The sequence below is a fragment of the Trichoderma atroviride genome, chromosome 2 (genome assembly GCF_020647795.1).
Source record: "Trichoderma atroviride chromosome 2, complete sequence".
Classification (NCBI taxonomy): Eukaryota; Fungi; Ascomycota; class Sordariomycetes; order Hypocreales; family Hypocreaceae; genus Trichoderma; species Trichoderma atroviride.
Genome location: NC_089401.1, coordinates 1,366,098 through 1,382,391, shown reverse-complemented (window position 1 = coordinate 1,382,391; position 16,294 = coordinate 1,366,098). Strand labels below are relative to the sequence as shown.

The 16,294-nt window shown below is 51.7% G+C and overlaps 6 protein-coding genes across 6 annotated transcripts; 5 read left to right on the top strand and 1 right to left on the bottom strand.

Annotated features, from left to right (window-relative positions):
- The first annotated feature begins 169 nt into the window (after positions 1-169).
- Positions 170-2,517, top strand: TrAtP1_003190 (uncharacterized protein). Its single transcript, XM_014087428.2, has 3 exons — positions 170-479; positions 560-920; positions 972-2,517. Exons 1-3 carry the CDS (start codon positions 313-315, stop codon positions 2,334-2,336), a joined length of 1,893 nt encoding a protein of 630 aa, XP_013942903.2. The 5' UTR covers positions 170-312; the 3' UTR covers positions 2,337-2,517.
- Positions 2,518-3,952, bottom strand: TrAtP1_003189 (uncharacterized protein). Its single transcript, XM_014087738.2, has 2 exons — positions 3,198-3,952; positions 2,518-3,136 (listed from the first exon to the last, which is right to left on the bottom strand). Exons 1-2 carry the CDS (start codon positions 3,874-3,876, stop codon positions 2,829-2,831), a joined length of 987 nt encoding a protein of 328 aa, XP_013943213.1. The 5' UTR covers positions 3,877-3,952; the 3' UTR covers positions 2,518-2,828.
- Positions 3,953-5,463: 1,511 nt separating this feature from the next.
- On the top strand, positions 5,464-8,056 carry TrAtP1_003188 (uncharacterized protein; the record flags this gene model as incomplete). Its single annotated transcript, XM_014087737.2, has 9 exons — positions 5,464-5,484; positions 5,904-5,962; positions 6,236-6,544; positions 6,600-6,724; positions 6,782-7,333; positions 7,387-7,429; positions 7,483-7,559; positions 7,606-7,779; positions 7,836-8,056. 9 exons carry the CDS (start codon positions 5,464-5,466, stop codon positions 8,054-8,056), a joined length of 1,581 nt encoding a protein of 526 aa, XP_013943212.2.
- A 379-nt stretch (positions 8,057-8,435) lies between these two features.
- On the top strand, positions 8,436-9,892 carry TrAtP1_003187 (uncharacterized protein). Its single transcript, XM_014087410.2, has 2 exons — positions 8,436-8,650; positions 8,715-9,892. The coding sequence occupies exon 2, from the start codon at positions 8,727-8,729 to the stop codon at positions 9,630-9,632; it is 906 nt and encodes a 301-aa protein (XP_013942885.2). The 5' UTR covers positions 8,436-8,650; positions 8,715-8,726; the 3' UTR covers positions 9,633-9,892.
- A 4,553-nt stretch (positions 9,893-14,445) lies between these two features.
- Positions 14,446-15,580, top strand: TrAtP1_003186 (uncharacterized protein; the record flags this gene model as incomplete). The annotated part of the gene is made up of 2 exons (XM_014087438.2): positions 14,446-14,515; positions 14,715-15,580. The coding sequence occupies 2 exons, from the start codon at positions 14,446-14,448 to the stop codon at positions 15,578-15,580; spliced, it is 936 nt and encodes a 311-aa protein (XP_013942913.2).
- Positions 15,581-15,624: 44 nt separating this feature from the next.
- TrAtP1_003185 (uncharacterized protein) lies at positions 15,625-16,271 on the top strand (the record flags this gene model as incomplete). Its single annotated transcript, XM_066111781.1, has 2 exons — positions 15,625-15,878; positions 15,956-16,271. 2 exons carry the CDS (start codon positions 15,625-15,627, stop codon positions 16,269-16,271), a joined length of 570 nt encoding a protein of 189 aa, XP_065967860.1.
- Between the last annotated feature and the right edge of the window lie 23 nt (positions 16,272-16,294).

The window sequence follows — 16,294 nt, the reverse complement described above, 5'->3', positions numbered from 1 at the left end:
GCCGGAGCGCTATATCGCTTGCAGCTACAGCGACTCCATTCGCGCGTTTTAGGGGACCAATGCCCGGCGTTTTGTGCCGCGCATCCGCTGTGCCAAATGTCATCCATGCCTCAAGGGGAAAGCGGAATAGGCTTAACGAATTCGGCCACCTTGCGACTTGCATCCTCCACCATCACGTTGCGGTTATAGATTTGAATCGCTACATCTTCCTCTCTGTCAATGACATTCTAAACCCATCAAACCCGAGGTAGCTGCGCTACCTTTTTACTCCCCTTTTCGTTTTTGCTGCCTCTTCCGCCGCCACCGCTCGCCATGGTGCCGTCCGCGCGGCCAGCTTCCTGGCGATGGCTGGCCATGACTTTGGCGACTTTCTGGCCGGCCCTCTCCGCTGCTGAGCAATCGAAAAATGCAGCCGACTTTTATGTTCGCGGCCTTCCGGGGCTGGCGCAAGACTCGCTGGCCGTCAAAATGCATGCTGGGTAAGCTTACCGTGAGCACCGGCGGAGGATGACTTCTCCAGACTCTCAATAGCTGACGCGCGTATCTTCCCCTGATATAGCCACATCGAAATCACGCCCGAACACAACGGAAACTTGTTCTTTTGGCATTTTCAGAACCAGCATATTGCGAACCGTCAAAGAACTGTGGTATGGCTGAACGGCGGGCCCGGGTGCAGCTCCGAGGATGGCTCGTTGATGGAGATTGGGCCGTACAGGCTCAAGGACGATCACACTTTGGTCCCGAACAATGGATCATGGCACGAGTTTGCGAACCTCCTTTTCGTCGACAACCCGGTCGGCGTTGGCTTCAGCTATGTCGACACAGACAGTTATACCCACGAACTTGACGAAATGGCAGACCAATTCGTCATCTTTCTGGAGAAGTTCTTTGACCTGTTTCCTGAGTATGAGCATGACGATGTGAGTATTCCGGCTTAGCAAACCAGATTTTGTGTTTTAACAATTCATCAGCTTTACTTCGCGGGCGAGTCCTACGCTGGACAATACATCCCTTACATTGCCAAAGCGATAGTGGCTCGCAACAAGCAGAAGATTGCAGAGAAGAAAGAGAGGGAAGCTTGGAGCCTGAAGGGATTGCTGATTGGAAATGGATGGATGTCGCCCAGAGATCAGTACGAAAGCTACCTTCCGTTCCTTTACGAGAAGGGGCTCCTTACGAAAGACTCGGATGTCACCAAGAAGCTGCAGTCTTCCCTTCGAATTTGCCAGAACAAGATGGGCAGCGATCCGGGTCACGTTGACTACCCCGACTGCGAGGGTATCCTCAGCTCAATTCTCTCCATGACCAAGAATGGTAATGGGCAAGATGCCTGTTGGAACATGTACGACGTCCGTCTCAGAGACACATATCCCGCCTGTGGAATGAACTGGCCCCCGGATTTGACCAACATCACTCCATATCTGAGGAGATCCGATGTTATACAAGCGCTTCACATCAACAGCGCCAAGTCAGCTGGCTGGCAAGAGTGCAATGGAGCAGTGGGTTCGAATTTCAAGGCCAAAACTTCTGTCCCTTCAGTCGATCTCCTCCCCGATCTTCTTAAAGAAGTCCCCATTCTTTTGTTTTCCGGAGCGGAAGATCTTATTTGCAACCATGTCGGTACTGAGTATATGATCAATAACTTGGAATGGAACGGAGGCAAGGGCTTTGAGCTAGCTCCAGGAAACTGGGCCCCTCGTCGAAACTGGACTTTTGAGGGTGAAGTTGCTGGCTTCTGGCAAGAGGCCCGCAACTTGACTTACATTTTGTTCCATAACTCATCTCACATGGTGCCATTTGATTATCCTCGCCGCACACGGGACATGTTGGACAGGTTTATGGGAGTCGACATTAGCAGCATTGGCGGCGTGCCTACTGACAGCCGCATCGATGGCGAAAAGGGTGTCGAGACGACGGTCGGCGGAGCATCCAACAACACCCAGGCCAAGGAAGAAGAGACGCACAAGAAGGTTGATGCAGCCAAATGGGCCGCTTACCAAAGATCAGGTGAAGTTGTCTTGGCCATTGTCATCGTTGCTGCTCTGGCCTGGGGATACTTTATCTGGCGCCAGCGCAAAGCGCGTGCTACATACAGAGCACTCAGCGACAGCGAGCCTTCAAGCCGGAACGGCTCTCGTCTGAACTTTTCTTCTCGTAGACGGCGCGATGTCGAAGCGGCGGATTTCGACGAAACCACTCTAGATGACTTGCATGTGGAGACACCGACGGGCTCGGAGAGCAAATACACTGTGGGAGGAGACGACGATAGCGATGATGAACCGACAGGGGCAGGCCATGAGAAGAAGAAGAACGGGCATCAACAAGGATCGATTTAGAGGCGTAGCAAGGATGGGCGGTACCATAATTTTGCATACAAAACAAGCAACATTGCAATTCAAACACGAAACGTGCTCGAATTATTCTACAGCTACTAACCAGGTATTAGTGGCGGAACTGAGAAGCCAATATCGGGCGTAATTGGCATTTATTCACATTCATACTATCACACGGCGTTTTTTGATTCTATGTTAAGCAAAAAAATAGATATATATTCTGATTCTCTAAAAGTGACACATCGTCAAAGTGTCCGCACCCAAAAAAACGCCGTGCAGAGGGGACCGGAAAGGGTCTCTAGCCCGCTATTTTCAACGACCCTTTAGATATCGTTATCCCCTCCAAATATTGTTAACCCGTATCCAGCCAGATAATGGTAGATGTCTTAAAAAGCTCCCCGACTCCGTGATGCAATTCGTGCAATAACAATAACAGTAATGCGCCCATAATCATGATAACAGAAACCCAGTCATAACGTAACTTGTGAACTAGCTTCACAACTGAATCTCATTGTTCAGCAGCCTGACTTCTTCACCAGGCTTGAACGGCGGCAGTCCGACATACGGGCATCCGTCGCAGCGGAAAGCATCACCCAGAGCGCAGTTGCCGCAGGATCCAACCTTGCCCTGGACGGTGAAGTCAATCTCTGCGAGGTCGTCGACGGCGAGCTTGACACTCTTGAGCTTCTCATCGGCGGCGGCACGCTTGGCATCGTCTTCGGCGGCAAGGCGCTCGGCGAGACCGCAGCTGCAGTCCTTGCAGGCGCGGCGTCGCTTACCGGCCTTGGGCTGGCATTCGAGAGCTGTATTTAAATAAAGTCAGTATATATGCATTTCGGAATATGAGGGGGGTTCAAAGCATACGGATGTTGATGGGGCGCTTGAGATCGTCTTCCGTCATGAGAGTGTCTTCGTCGATGAGGTCATCGTCGTCGTAATCGGCATCGAGATCGTCAGAAAAGTCGACAAAGCCAACGCCAGCGGGGACGACAGGCTTGACCTCGAGTGTTTGCACGGGCGCGGGAGGAGCAGCAACGGCCAACTTCTTCTTCTTGCTGCCCAGCTTGAGAGAGACTACGCCTTCGTTGGTGCCATAGTCAGGCTTGTCGAAACCTCCGTTGGAGGCAACCAATCCTGCCAAAACGGCCTCCTTTGCCAGCGCAGCATTCTGTCCCAGCTCTCGGCCACTCTGCGACTGCAGCCGTCCGTTTGGCTTGAGCGACTCTGCGATGGGGCCGAGGATGCTTCGGGTCAAGAGCGGCAAGACTTCATTTAGAGACGAAGAGGCGTCGGCGAGGACTAGGACGAGATCGTATGTCGCGGAGGGGAGATTGACGAGCCCGGCGGACAACCGGTCAATCATCTGGAGGTCGGTCGTGGAGCGATCATGTTGCGAGAGCACGTTGGTAAGCGCAGTGGGATGTGAGGCGAGAGACGGCGGTGCTAGCAGCAACGTGCGCTGCTGCTTCTTCTCAGTCGCCGCCACTGGGGCAGCGAAGGAGAAGTCGTCCGAGGTATCTATCATAACGACCGAGGGCGCCATTGCGAAAAGAAGAATGCTGTGGAAGAAACGACAATCGACTGCGGTGTTGGGAGGGGGGGATGAATTGGAAAGTTGGAAAAAAAAAAAAGAGGACAAGAGGGCTAGATTTGTAAGAAGGGAAGACCCTCTTCTTGCTTAGGACGTTGATGTTGTATTAAAGACCATGCGGCGCTTAGTAAAAGCATAAAAAAACAGAAATCGACGTAAGAAGGGAGTTTTTATATGATTCCCACACTGTACACTTGCCGCGATAACGAACCTGTCTATACAGTACAGCACAGTGAACGTGGGATCAGAATTAGGTTAGTAGTGCTCGATAAGAAGAGGCCCCTCCGAATGCGGAGATGCAACTTTGCGAATACTCCACGCCTCTCATTGGGTGATATCAGACGTGGGGTTTGACAAGCCCCCCCCTCTGCCTGAGAAGCGTGCTGTATTGCGCATTACCAACCGAAAGGTCATCCTAGCCGTTGGAAGATGGGCCGCTTCTTCGATGCTAGCTGGGCTGGTGTCCCTGTCTGTATCCACCTAGTAACTTGCAGGCTGTGAAGCAAGTGATTTACTATCCTGCATGGCATACTGGCAGTCCTTCGCTGAGCTCATGGGTGTAGGTATTTCCGCAGGGTTGTAACGCCACTGGAAACATCTCTTCTCCGGCGTCTCCAGCTTCTCTGGTTTCTTTTTTCTTGATAGTAGCAGACCTGCGAGACGAATTGCCTTTTCCGCGGAAATGCCGTACTTGGGAGCATGAGCCCACGTTTTACGTCGAGATCCCGAGTCCGATGGCGGCTCGCGAGCCAAGCCAAGAATGCTAGGATTATGATGGCCATTGTATATATACAACCAATCTTGTTGGGAAATGATATCGAAAAAGAACTGGTCTGGTTTTTGCGAATAAACTGGACTATCCTCGAGTCGGACTGTATATGAGGCTACTAGCAGCTTGCATGACCTCTACTCTGCGAACTGTCAGGGAGTACGGTTTGCTTTGCCACTGCTTTGTGCCTCTGGTGCTGATATGTTCCCTTGCGTTGTGATAGAACTCGTTGCAAAGCGTTTGTCCTTCACCCATGAAGTGTCTTTGACTTTGAACTGGCATGCAACAATGCCAGCGTGTCTTCTGCGCTTTGTGAATTACCGCTGCATGCTTCATCACCTGTAAACCCTGAGCGAGATGGCCCTCTCAATATTATCTCCTTTCGTGTTGTGTCTTGATTTCCAGGATCTATCATCCAAGATGGATTATTGCCAAGCAGAAAAAGTCGCTGGGAGTCACCAAGAGGGAAGAGAAAACACAGCTACAAGCCAATGTACAGAGCAAACTATTATCATCGTAATTTCATCACTACTAGCATAAGATAAGATGCTATAGTGTCTGCTAGTCAAATATGGTGAAATCTGGAAAGAAATGATTCCGCGTTGCATACCTATGCCGCAGGCCTATGCCGAGAACAACATTGCGTAGCACAGTCGAGAAACTTGTCAAGCCTAGAATTAGCTCAAGTTACTTTACTCAGATTATTATGCCAAGGCAATCTCATACAGGTGATAAAGTGATAGGCTGCAAAGCAAGTCCCATCGTTCTACATGTCCTACGTCCCTATTGTGGTCTACAAATTCAAGGGACTTTGCTCTTCGAGAGTCATATTGTCAACATCAAGCACTCTGCTTTCCGCAAGATACGAAGCTGCTCTCCTTATGATAGCCCTATATATTCACCTTGCCAGCTGCTAATGTTCATCCCTTCTCAGACGAAATGCGGATGGAATAACTTGCCCCCATTCTGCCGCTCCGGGCACCGCCTTTGCCAGGTGGTTGCTGGCTGCCCTGCCAACTGCTGCACGCTCCTTCTCTTTTCTTCCTTTCCCTCCCTTGCCTTTCTTCTTTTCTCTTTTTCCTTTCACCTATCCTTCATCTTGATCATCTCCATCTGCTGGGGCAGGATACGCATCAAAGCTGTGAGTAACAATTGCTCACGCAGTCTCGCAATCTGTTCAAGACTGCAAACTAACTCTTCGATGATATAGAGGCAGCTTTTCATTTACCTCGTTCATCAAGCGCCTGTTTTCTTGAAATTCCATCAAAGGTAAGCATCTCTGATTTTGTCGCTTGGCAGCTCTTCATCTTCAAACTCCCTCGATCTACTTATCTCTCTCTGTCTTCGCTCCTCCTGCCATGGCCACCTCTGATTCTCTCCCTTGAGTCACTGCCTCTCATTCTTGGTCCTTGACCTTTGCTCACTTTGACGCAACTATCCAATCCCTTCCGCACAGCTCTCCATCCAAAGAGCATGCCATTGCCTTCAGCCTCTCGTGTTCTTCTTCTCTATTTTCACAAGTACCTCTCTGACAGATCAAAGGAATTTCACTTCCCAACTTATCACCTCCATCTCGTACAAATTGAAGATGGCAGACTGGGGCGGTGGAGTAGAGACGGGCGGTTGGGCCCAGTCCAATTCCCACGTCTCTGAAAAGGGAAACGCTGAGGCAGACAACTGGAACTACGGTTCAAACGATCCTGCTGGCAACACTGGAGGTTTCAATGACAACTATGATGACGGTGGTTATAAAGGCAATGCCAATAACTACGACGATGGTGGTTATAAAGGCGATGTCAATGATGCTGGAGAATACGGAAATGACAAATGTTTCGGCTGCGGCGAGGAAGGGTAAGTAGCATGTTTCTTGTTCTGCAGCAATCCGTTGCTAACTACTTTGTCACAGCCATAGGCGAGCGGAATGCCCCAATGCTGAAGCGCAGACTTGCCGCTACTGCAAGAAGGAAGGCCATATGGTCAAGGACTGCCCCGATAAGCCTCCTATGACTTGTGGCAACTGCGGTGAAGAAGGTATAGCTGGATGAATCAAATTCCAAGAAATCGATGAATTTTGACTAACTATATTAGGCCATTTCAGAAAGGACTGCGAGAATGCCCGCAAGGTCAATCGTGACCACGTTGCCGATACTACTCCGGAAGATGCCTGGGCCAAGATCAAGCAGGCAGCTCGTGAAAGAGACTACGATGATGTCAAAGAAGCAGTCGAGGAATATGTCAAGGCTCTAGGAGGAGAGGTCACCTACCGCCAAATCCAAGAGAAATTGATGGAAGAGAATGTCAAGCTTTGGCTCATTGGTTTGGAAAGAGAGCTGATTGATACTTTCACCAACATGGACCTCCAGGGCAACATTGACAAGAAGTATAGCGTCTCGTTCAGGTTCTCCGATAAGCCCGAGCGGCCTCGTGAAATCGATGGCTGGCCTCAAGATCATAGTGAGATCCTCTCTCGCTTGGACAATGCAGGAATAGTTGTTGATAGAGGCCTTCCTAAATGCTACAACTGTGGCGAGCTCGGTCATACGTCCAAGGCCTGCACCCAGGAGCGAGTTGAGCACGCTTCGGAGAAGCCAAAGATCTCGTGCTATAACTGCGGTAATGAAGGCCACCGAGTCAGAGACTGTAAGTTGCAGCGCCGATTCCATCATGATTGAGTTTTCTAATCAGTTTCATAGGCCCCGAGCCACGCGTTGACAAGTTCGCGTGCAAGAACTGCGGGTAAGTCTTACTTTTATCCTTCAACGCGCTGATCAAACACTAATAGCGAGCAGAAAATCGGGACATAAAATCGCAGAGTGCCCAGAGCCTCCCAACATGGACAATGTTGAGTGTCGCAAATGCAACAAGAGTAAGTTTACATCTTCCAGACTGATACAGCAGCTAACAGTACTTAGCCGGCCACTTCGCCAAAGACTGCCCAGATGGAGGCAGCAGAGCTTGTCGCAATTGTGGCCAGGAAGGCCATATTTCCAAGGATTGTGACCAGCCCAGAAACATGGACCTTGTTACCTGCCGCAACTGCGAGGAAACTGGACACTACAGCAAAGAGTGTCCCAAGCCTCGGGACTGTGAGTTTAAGAACAACACTCCATACACGATTCTCTTGCTAACACTCAAATTCCAGGGTCCAAGGTCCAATGTACCAACTGTGAGGAGTATGGACATACCAAAGTCCGCTGCAAGCAGCCACCCAAAGACTCGGGGGCTTTTGCGGACCAGGACCTCGGCAATGGAGATGACCAGCCAACTCAGGCTGATGGCTACGCTGGCAATAGCTACGACAATAGCTACGCCGACAACGCGGGCGGCGGCGGCGGCGACGGAGGCGATGCGGGCGGTTGGTAATTCATTGCCCTAGTACAGCAACCCAGAGAGACTCGATTTTTATGACGACTTTGCTTTTTACTCGAATTATAGTTGACCCTGGTATGGGAAAGATTTACTACGCATTCAGATGAGGGCGTGACGATACGCTCCTGGGCAGATACGAGAACGCAGAAAGCAAGATGCTTCATACACAACGAGGTAGATGATAGCATAGCACTGGGTGGTATATACCTCGTTGCCTCTAATAAAAGGATTCAAGCCGCAGAGCCATAGGTATCGCAGCCGCAAGCATAACATCTAACACTACTTTGCCGTCGCGGTAGTTTACCCCGGCTACCCCACCCCTAATAAGCCGAGGTTCGCGGAGCCTGCAAGTAGACCGCAACGTTGGTAAGCAAGCTGCAGCAGGCACTTGTCGATTTATATACGGCATGAAGTAGTCCACCGTAACACCAGTTGTAATTGTCAAGTTCTTGTTATCTTTACATCATTTATTACGAAACGTGAAAATGGCAGCCAAAGAAATCATTCTGTACCACTACCCACACTCCCCCCTATGCAAGAAGGACGGTTTGGTATCTGGCTCTACGGGGAATTCCGCACAGCCAATGTGTAAGTTTTGTACAAACTTGGAGTCTTGAACCAAGGCATCTCAAGCTAAAATGTCAAATTTCAGCTTCAACCTACTATGATGCCGCGACCAGACGTCGCTCGCCTGGGTGTCGCGTATCGCCGCATCCCCATTCTTTCCATTGGCAGGGACGTTTACTTTGATACGCGCCTTCAACTGCCAAAGCTGGAAGAATTGTATCCCGAGCTTCCTCGCCTTGGAGCAACTACGCCAGAACAGAAGGGTGTGGAACGTTTACTCTCAGCTTACATCATTGACGGAGGCATCTTCCAGGAAGCCGCAAGATTGCTTCCTTTGGATCTACCGCTCTTTAAGGACCCAAATTATTTGAAGGACAGGGGAGACTTTTCAGGGAAGCCTTTCACCCTAGAGGCGTTGAAAAAGATTCGTCCCGATGCGTTGGCAGAGATTGCAGTCGGATTTGATCTTTTGGAGACGACGTTGCTGGCAGATGGGCGAGAATGGATCTTGAAGACGGAGAAGCCTAGCCTGGCAGACATCGAGGGCGTATGGACGCTTCACTGGGTGTCTGGCTTAAAAGGGGCGTTGCCGGAGGATAGGTTCTCGGCAGAACGATATCCTCGAGTGTATGCGTGGATCAAGCGCTTCCAGGAGGCGGTCACGGCAGCCAAGGCGAAGAACGGGAAGCCCAAGACGCTGAATGGCGAAGAGGCAGCGAGTGTGATTGAGAAGTCGGCGTGGAACGAAGAGGAGAAGACGGTGGATGAGGGGGATCCGCTGGTGGTGGCGGAGGGGCTGAAAAAGGGGAGCGTCGTTTCAATTTGCCCGACAGATACGGGGAGGTCGCACAAGGATGTTGGAAAGTTGCTGAGTTTGGACAAGGACGAGGTGGTTATTGAGGTTGAGACGGCGAAGGGGGAGAGTGTGAGGTTGCATGCTCCGAGGCATGGGTATAAGCTGAGGAGATATGATGGGGGTAAGAAGGATGCTGCGAAGCTGTAGAGGTCTTGAAGAGACATTCTTTTGAAGGATTAAACGTTTTTCTTTTCATGTATGGCATGGTAGTTGTCCGGCGAATTGACTGCATTAGACTACATGCTTGTCCTGTAGGGGGTGAATTGGGCGGGATGCGTGTTGGCCGCGATGCTAATTTACGGTCTGGGGTGTGGATGACCTCAGCCTAAATCATACCAAGATTGAGCAGATAGATATGAAACCATTAAACGGATATAACCATTCAACTCAATCTCATGTACGTACCCAGAGCTCTACGGTATTGTTACGGACCCCTTTGGTTGGGTTTGGCTCACCATTCGAGCCCCTAGTTACTACCCTAGAGTATATCATAAGTTTGCTGTTGGCTTCTTTCAACTGATCAGCACAGCTATAATAAAAGTAGAGATGGCACTATGTTCAGCATAACATGCTGCTGTCAAATGACGGCCAATCTAGGTACCCAGCTTGTTGGATTGGACTAAACCATTGTCTGTTGGAGAAAGTGGGAGCTGCCCAGCTGAGAAAGACAACATCGACAATCATTTTACAACGAGATGGACTAATTCACACGCTCCGCATTCACCTGCGCCCTAAAGAAGCGATCTTACAAATCTATATTTGACCTTGTAGCACATCAGACGGCCGCGTGGTAGCGTAGTCGCACAGCTTCTTACGGATCAGCAGGACTACAAGAGCGCTGCGGCCTTTCAGCTCCTGAACTCTCCGGACAGCTAGCCACAAGAGAGATAGACGTGTAGCCTGCTTGACAGACGAGAAAGAGAAATATTGCATCACGCGATGCTTATTCCTTTCTTCTCACTTCTTTCCTTTCACCGGCTGCCAAACCGGATTCTGGAGACTCACCTACAGACTTACATCGGCTGGCCGGATAGTAGGGAGGCGCCTGACAACCCATTCACGTTTTTAGAGCTTTCCACCGTCGAGCTACCCTCAAGATACCTGAAGCCCCGTTGCCTTGGAAATAGTGGCCAGCCTTTCCCCTCCCGCGCACACCTGTCTGCCAAAGAAGGTATAAGCACCGCGCTGATCCTTTCGTGTCCCGCAACGAAGGGGAAGACAATCCGGGGGAGATTGATCATCATTTCATCATGAGCATCAGGTACCGCAGCCCAAAACAATAGCCCAACGCAAAAGGGCCATGGGACATGCTAGCTAGCAATACTAGGTAAGGCAAGGAGATCTCGATCCTCTGGTGTTCTTCGGAATTAGGCGCCAAGGATGCTTGCATGCGAGATGATCACAGAGTCAGCTTTGAGACCATCTCGGGGGGAGTTTTAGGGCGCGCCGTTGTTCTGAGCTGAGGGGCCAGCTATTGAGAAGGTGGTCGACGCTGTTTATTTGAAGCGTCTTGGCGTGCTTCTGGTGTTTGCAACGATGTTTGAACTTGTCGTACAGTATATGCTTATAAGGAGGTGGCTACTGACATGGAGGTCGCTCTCGGACCTACAGAACACGTCCCCACTATACGCGACTTTTGGGACTGTAGCAGAAGAAAAACCACGCGGTTTATTTCTTCGGGTTGATGCTGAATAGACTACCGAGTTGTTGTCTGTTGACGGTTGCAGGGTAAACAAGCAGCCATCGCGGCGTCTTTACGCGGAACCAACGTTACGGCTGTAACTTTGTTTCACAATGGCCCGGCGGAAAGTTGCGTCATAGCTTGGCCAGAACTGCAGCCTTGCGGTGGGGACGTGGCGTCGAAGCGAGAAACGGCTTGGCGGGAGCAGAAAATAAGTGAAGAAAGGCAAAAATAAAGAACCAAGGCAAGGCAAAAGGCTCAGAATCGGATCGACACAGAGTTGCGCCCATCTGGCAGCAACAAGTCGCCAAGTCACAGGTCCCGACGCCCAAGGAGAGAGAATCCGCCGCCTGCTTAGTACACGAGACTTGGCCAACAACAAAGACGCGTGCGGATTCCGTGGGGCCCTTTTTGGCTTCGCTCCAGAAGCATTTTCAACAGCGTTCTGGGGTGGATGGACCTCCCTTGTTGCGTGCCTTGGTTGTTGACCTTGTTGGTTTTTTTTTCATGCTGACGTCACCTGGCGATCATATGGCGCTCAGCAATTAGCCAGCTCCGGGCTTGGGCCAAAAAGTCGCGGCACAGTGTCACGGACGATGGTACGATGTGGAGAAGGGCGGGTCATTTCAGGGGGTCGTCTCTTACACTGTGTGCGAGGGAAGGAGGACCGTATGTTCGCTGCGGCCATCGCGCTGCTGTGATTCGCTGGCTGGTCTTGCTCATAATCAAAGAAATTAAGAAAAAGTTCGCTTGATCTGTTGTGCTTGTTGCCTCGAGGGTTGATGGCAACTAAAAATGGTTGTGCTGGTGCTGCTCTGATATCTGGCTATTAATAAGAGACGGATGGATTGCTCTTCCGCTTCCAGAGCCGACCGAATTAGGCAAGTGGGAATACGCATCCATTTCAAGCAGATGCAACGGTAAAATGTCTTGAACAAGTTGCGAAGGGCTTCAATGGTAAAACAAGAGGGACAAAAGACATCTGACGTAATGTGAATGTCTAAATATTGTAAGTCTCTCCTTTTCTCTCCGTTTGATATGGGCGGGTTTGTACTTTCAAGACAACGCAATACCACCTCTTCACGGCGCGAACAGAGCAGGCCTAGCCAGTGTCTACCTGCAATAAGACGAGACTAGAGTACGGAGCTCGAGTAAGGTGAGCTGTAGTTGGCCAGTTTACAAGGATCGTTAGTTGGCCAGAAGGTCGGCGCGGAGGCAATGCCGCACATTGTGGGAGGGGATTTTGGTGTGTGTGTTGAACGCGCACCAGTAATATACGGAGGCGGCCAAATTGCCACATCCTGGAGAGCCCCAGCAAGAGGCATGTATGTCGCCGAAGGGAAAATCAAAACGGTTGTCCGGCTGGTGGTTTGATACGGAATTAAGGGGGGAGCGTCAAAAATTTGGACATTGTTAATCGTTCCGGTGCGGCATGCGGAATTATCAGTCAGTGAGGCGATTTCTTGATGGCTTTTGGTGATGCTTATGTACTGGTACACGCGCCCAGAGCAACCGTACGAGTGTGCGTTTCTTAGCGATGCCCGTCAACCCGTATACGCCTCGTCTAGGTGAGTAGATAGATTAGCGAGCTCTCAGGTGGCTGCATCTGGCTTCTTTCCTTGTCCCACTGCTGCTGCAATTCATGCCATTCTCTCCCACGCTTCTGCAGAGGCACTCTCGTCTCGTCTGCCTCGTCTCTTCCTGTCTGTGGCTTCCAGAGTCATCATCTCTATCGAATGTCGTGCTCAAGTCTTCCCGTAAGAGAAGCGTCATTGCTAGCAGCATGGACTTGCCTTACCAGTAGTGGTACAAGTACATGGATCCCATGTTGCAGAAGCTCCACCTCTTTTTTCTTCTCTGCTGCCACAACATCTCCTCCTCACCCTTGCCTGCATCAACAGTGGCACGCTAGAGCGACCCTCCCAGCATCCTGTGAGTCCACTTTTGATACAGTGCCTGGACAGTGCTTCAATGCCTTCTCCAGTCCTGCTTTTTGTTTCCTTTTGCGGAGGTGCTGCTCGTACAGAGCTCCGGCAGTGAGTGGGAAGCGACACTGTAAGCCATTTCGACAACAATCTGGACTTTGTTTTGATATGAGATGGAGTCGTTGACGGGACTGTTGGGCTTTTGGATGCTCCCTTTTCGGCGCCACGATGGAAGCGCACGCCAGCATCTGACGCGCGGCTGCCACTGCCGGCCTTATTCCCAATCTTATAGGTGAATTGATGTGGCATCTGGCTGCATCTGGTCTCACCCTTTTCCACCTCTGCCTCTGCTTCGTAAACTCGCCAGACGGGGTGGAAGCGCTGGAGCAAGGTATGCAAGCTCCAGGCAGGTATGCACGGGCACCAACAGTACGAAAAACACGTGCAATATACGGCGCTGTCCAATCATGCTGCTTGGGCCCTACAGAATTCGCCTCCCGTCGATAACGAGTACACCGTCCGACTGCGCGCATCTTCACACGGTCTACACCACCCGGTTTCCCAATCGCGAGATTCGCAGCGGCGTCCCGCACAGTGCGGCGGCGACCCAGGTTTGTCAGCGAAGTCTCTGCAGGCCCCGTCGCAGAAAAAGGCCTAAGAGCAGCCCAGCAGCCAAGCAGCGCCCCCAGAGCCGCCCGCCTTCTTTTTTCTGCGCCTTCGACTTTTCACAACGTCATCTCTGACGTCTTCCTTCCACCATCGTGCACTCTTCATCACCACCTCAAGTTACAGCGCTTCTCAACGCAGCCTTCCGCTCCCCGCATAGCTTCAGTGGCCGTTCTAGCGGCACGAGACTCTGGGGGCATCTTTGGATTTTCAGATTCGATATCCAGCGATTTGCTTTTGGCCGCGAGCCTGCACGGGGCAAGCTCGATCGAATTGGCCCTTTTTGCCTTTCCTTCTGCTTCGGGCCAAGCGTTCTGCTGCACCTCAATCGTCTAACTCTGCGCGTGAGGAGGAAGAACGCCCCTCACAAAAATAGAGACCCGACCGCCCACACTGGGCTGCTTTGAGAGTTTGTTTAAATCAAGAGCAAGCAAGGGCAAAAACAGAGTTGACAGCAACGCGCCATCTCAACGCAAAACCGCCCCAACTTATCCACTGCCGCAGTTCTGCCTCCACGCTACGCTCTGCCTCTGACCTCATTCCGTCGTTTCGCTCTGCTCTCTCTGCCAAACCTCTCACCATTCTCTCGCCGCAATTCCTCCCGTCTGCCATTCCCCCACATACTCGGTAGCTCAACGCCCCCCTTTGCACTGTCTGCTGTCTGCTGGGATAATACATCATCGTCATCATGGGGACGACTGTGACCGACGTAATTGAGTCCAAGTCCCCAAAGCAGTCCATCTCCCCCACACGGCAAGGTAAGCCTTTTTACCCTTCCTCGTCTTCCCCCTTGTGGTTCCTGCATCGTCGTCATTAGACACTACACTTGCTTCTCTTCCACCATCGTCATTGCCGCTATTCCCTCATCTCTACGCACCGCCTACCCGCTACGTTCCAATTGCCCAATTGCTGCTGCTGCTGTCCTGCCATACTTACAAAGCGCTCTCCGCCTCGCAGGTTCCATCGTCAGCGCGAAGATCGATTCTCTCACCAAGCCGGACATTACGTCTAATGCTCCGGCGACCAAGCCACTTGCACCACCGCCTCGACCAGGACAATCACAGCAAGGCTCCAACACACCGGAATACTACGCGCCTCAGGTTTCTGGAGGCTCCCTCAGCCTGGAGCCCAATCCGTTTGAGCAGTCGTTTGGGGGTGGTGGTCCAGAAACTCCTGGAGGAACCAAGCTCCCCAGCGTCGCTGCTTTGACGTCGCCCTCGTCCCTGCTGCCCGGGAGCAACGCGACTCCCTTCAACTGGGGCGGAGGCTCCCTGCGGACCGGCCCGCTAAGCCCTGCCATGCTGTCCGGACCTACCGACTACTTTGGCGATACACATCACCTGCGCGGCGGCTTCCCTACGCCCAACGAGTCTTCGCTGCGCACTGGACTGACTCCGGGCGGGAGCGGGTCTATGTTCCCGGCCCCGAGTCCCAACTCTGCCCTCTTTGCCCAGCTGGCCAGTGGTGGTGCGACTCCCAGCACCCTCGACTTTCACCGAACAGCTCTGAGCGCCGCCGCAAAGCGGGAACAGGCTGCTCGAGCTCAGCCGCCTGCACCGCAGCCGCCCGCGGTCACCTCTCAGCCTCAGGACATGACCAACGGCACCGTTATCCCCAAAGCCGAGCCCAAATCTTCATCCGGGCCATTTGATCCCCACGATAACGACGCGGCCAACGGTCTTTTCATGCTCGCCCAAGGCCGCAACGGGGCTCAACCTACACCTCAATTCACAGTCACAACTGCACCTACCGCGCACGCACACCCGCCCCCCCGCAATTCAATCGAATATCAACACGTCGCCGCCAATGGCCAACAACGTTAAAGTAGACTCCAAACGGGGAGTCAGTGAAATCAGCAACGGCTCGGATGAAAGTGACCAGAAGCCGCAGACACGAGGCAAGGGAAAGAAGAACCCCCCCTGCCGCCAATGGCAGGAGAAAAGCTGATGAGATGCCTGCCAAGGCACCCGCTGCCAAGAAAACCAAGGCCAACAGCGGCGCGGCCAGCTCCGTTGACGAGGAACATTCAGATGAGGACATGGATAGGTTTGATGAAAATGCTCCTGGAAGGTCTAAGATGACGGATGAGGAAAAGCGTAAGAACTTTTTGGAACGTAACCGGTATGTCACGTCTTCTCACTATCAATTTTTTTTTTTTTTTTTTTTGTGCGTTGAGTTGAGCTAATATATGGCTATAGTGTGGCTGCCCTCAAATGTCGACAACGCAAGAAGCAGTGGCTGGCTAATCTCCAGACCAAGGTCGAGATGTTTAGTAGTGAAAACGACGCCTTGACGCAGCAGATTACGCAACTGCGAGAAGAGGTGGTCAATCTCAAAACTCTTCTGCTTGCTCACAAGGATTGCCCCGTGACTCAGAGCCAAGGTCTCCACGGTGCTTTCATGTCACAAGTAGTTGAGCCTTTCAACCCGCAGATGAATCCCTATGGGATGGCGGCCCCGATACCTGCTCAACAAGCCATGGTTGGCCAGGGTGTCCAACGGCGCTTTTCTTAGGATATGAATGACCCCTTACCCTC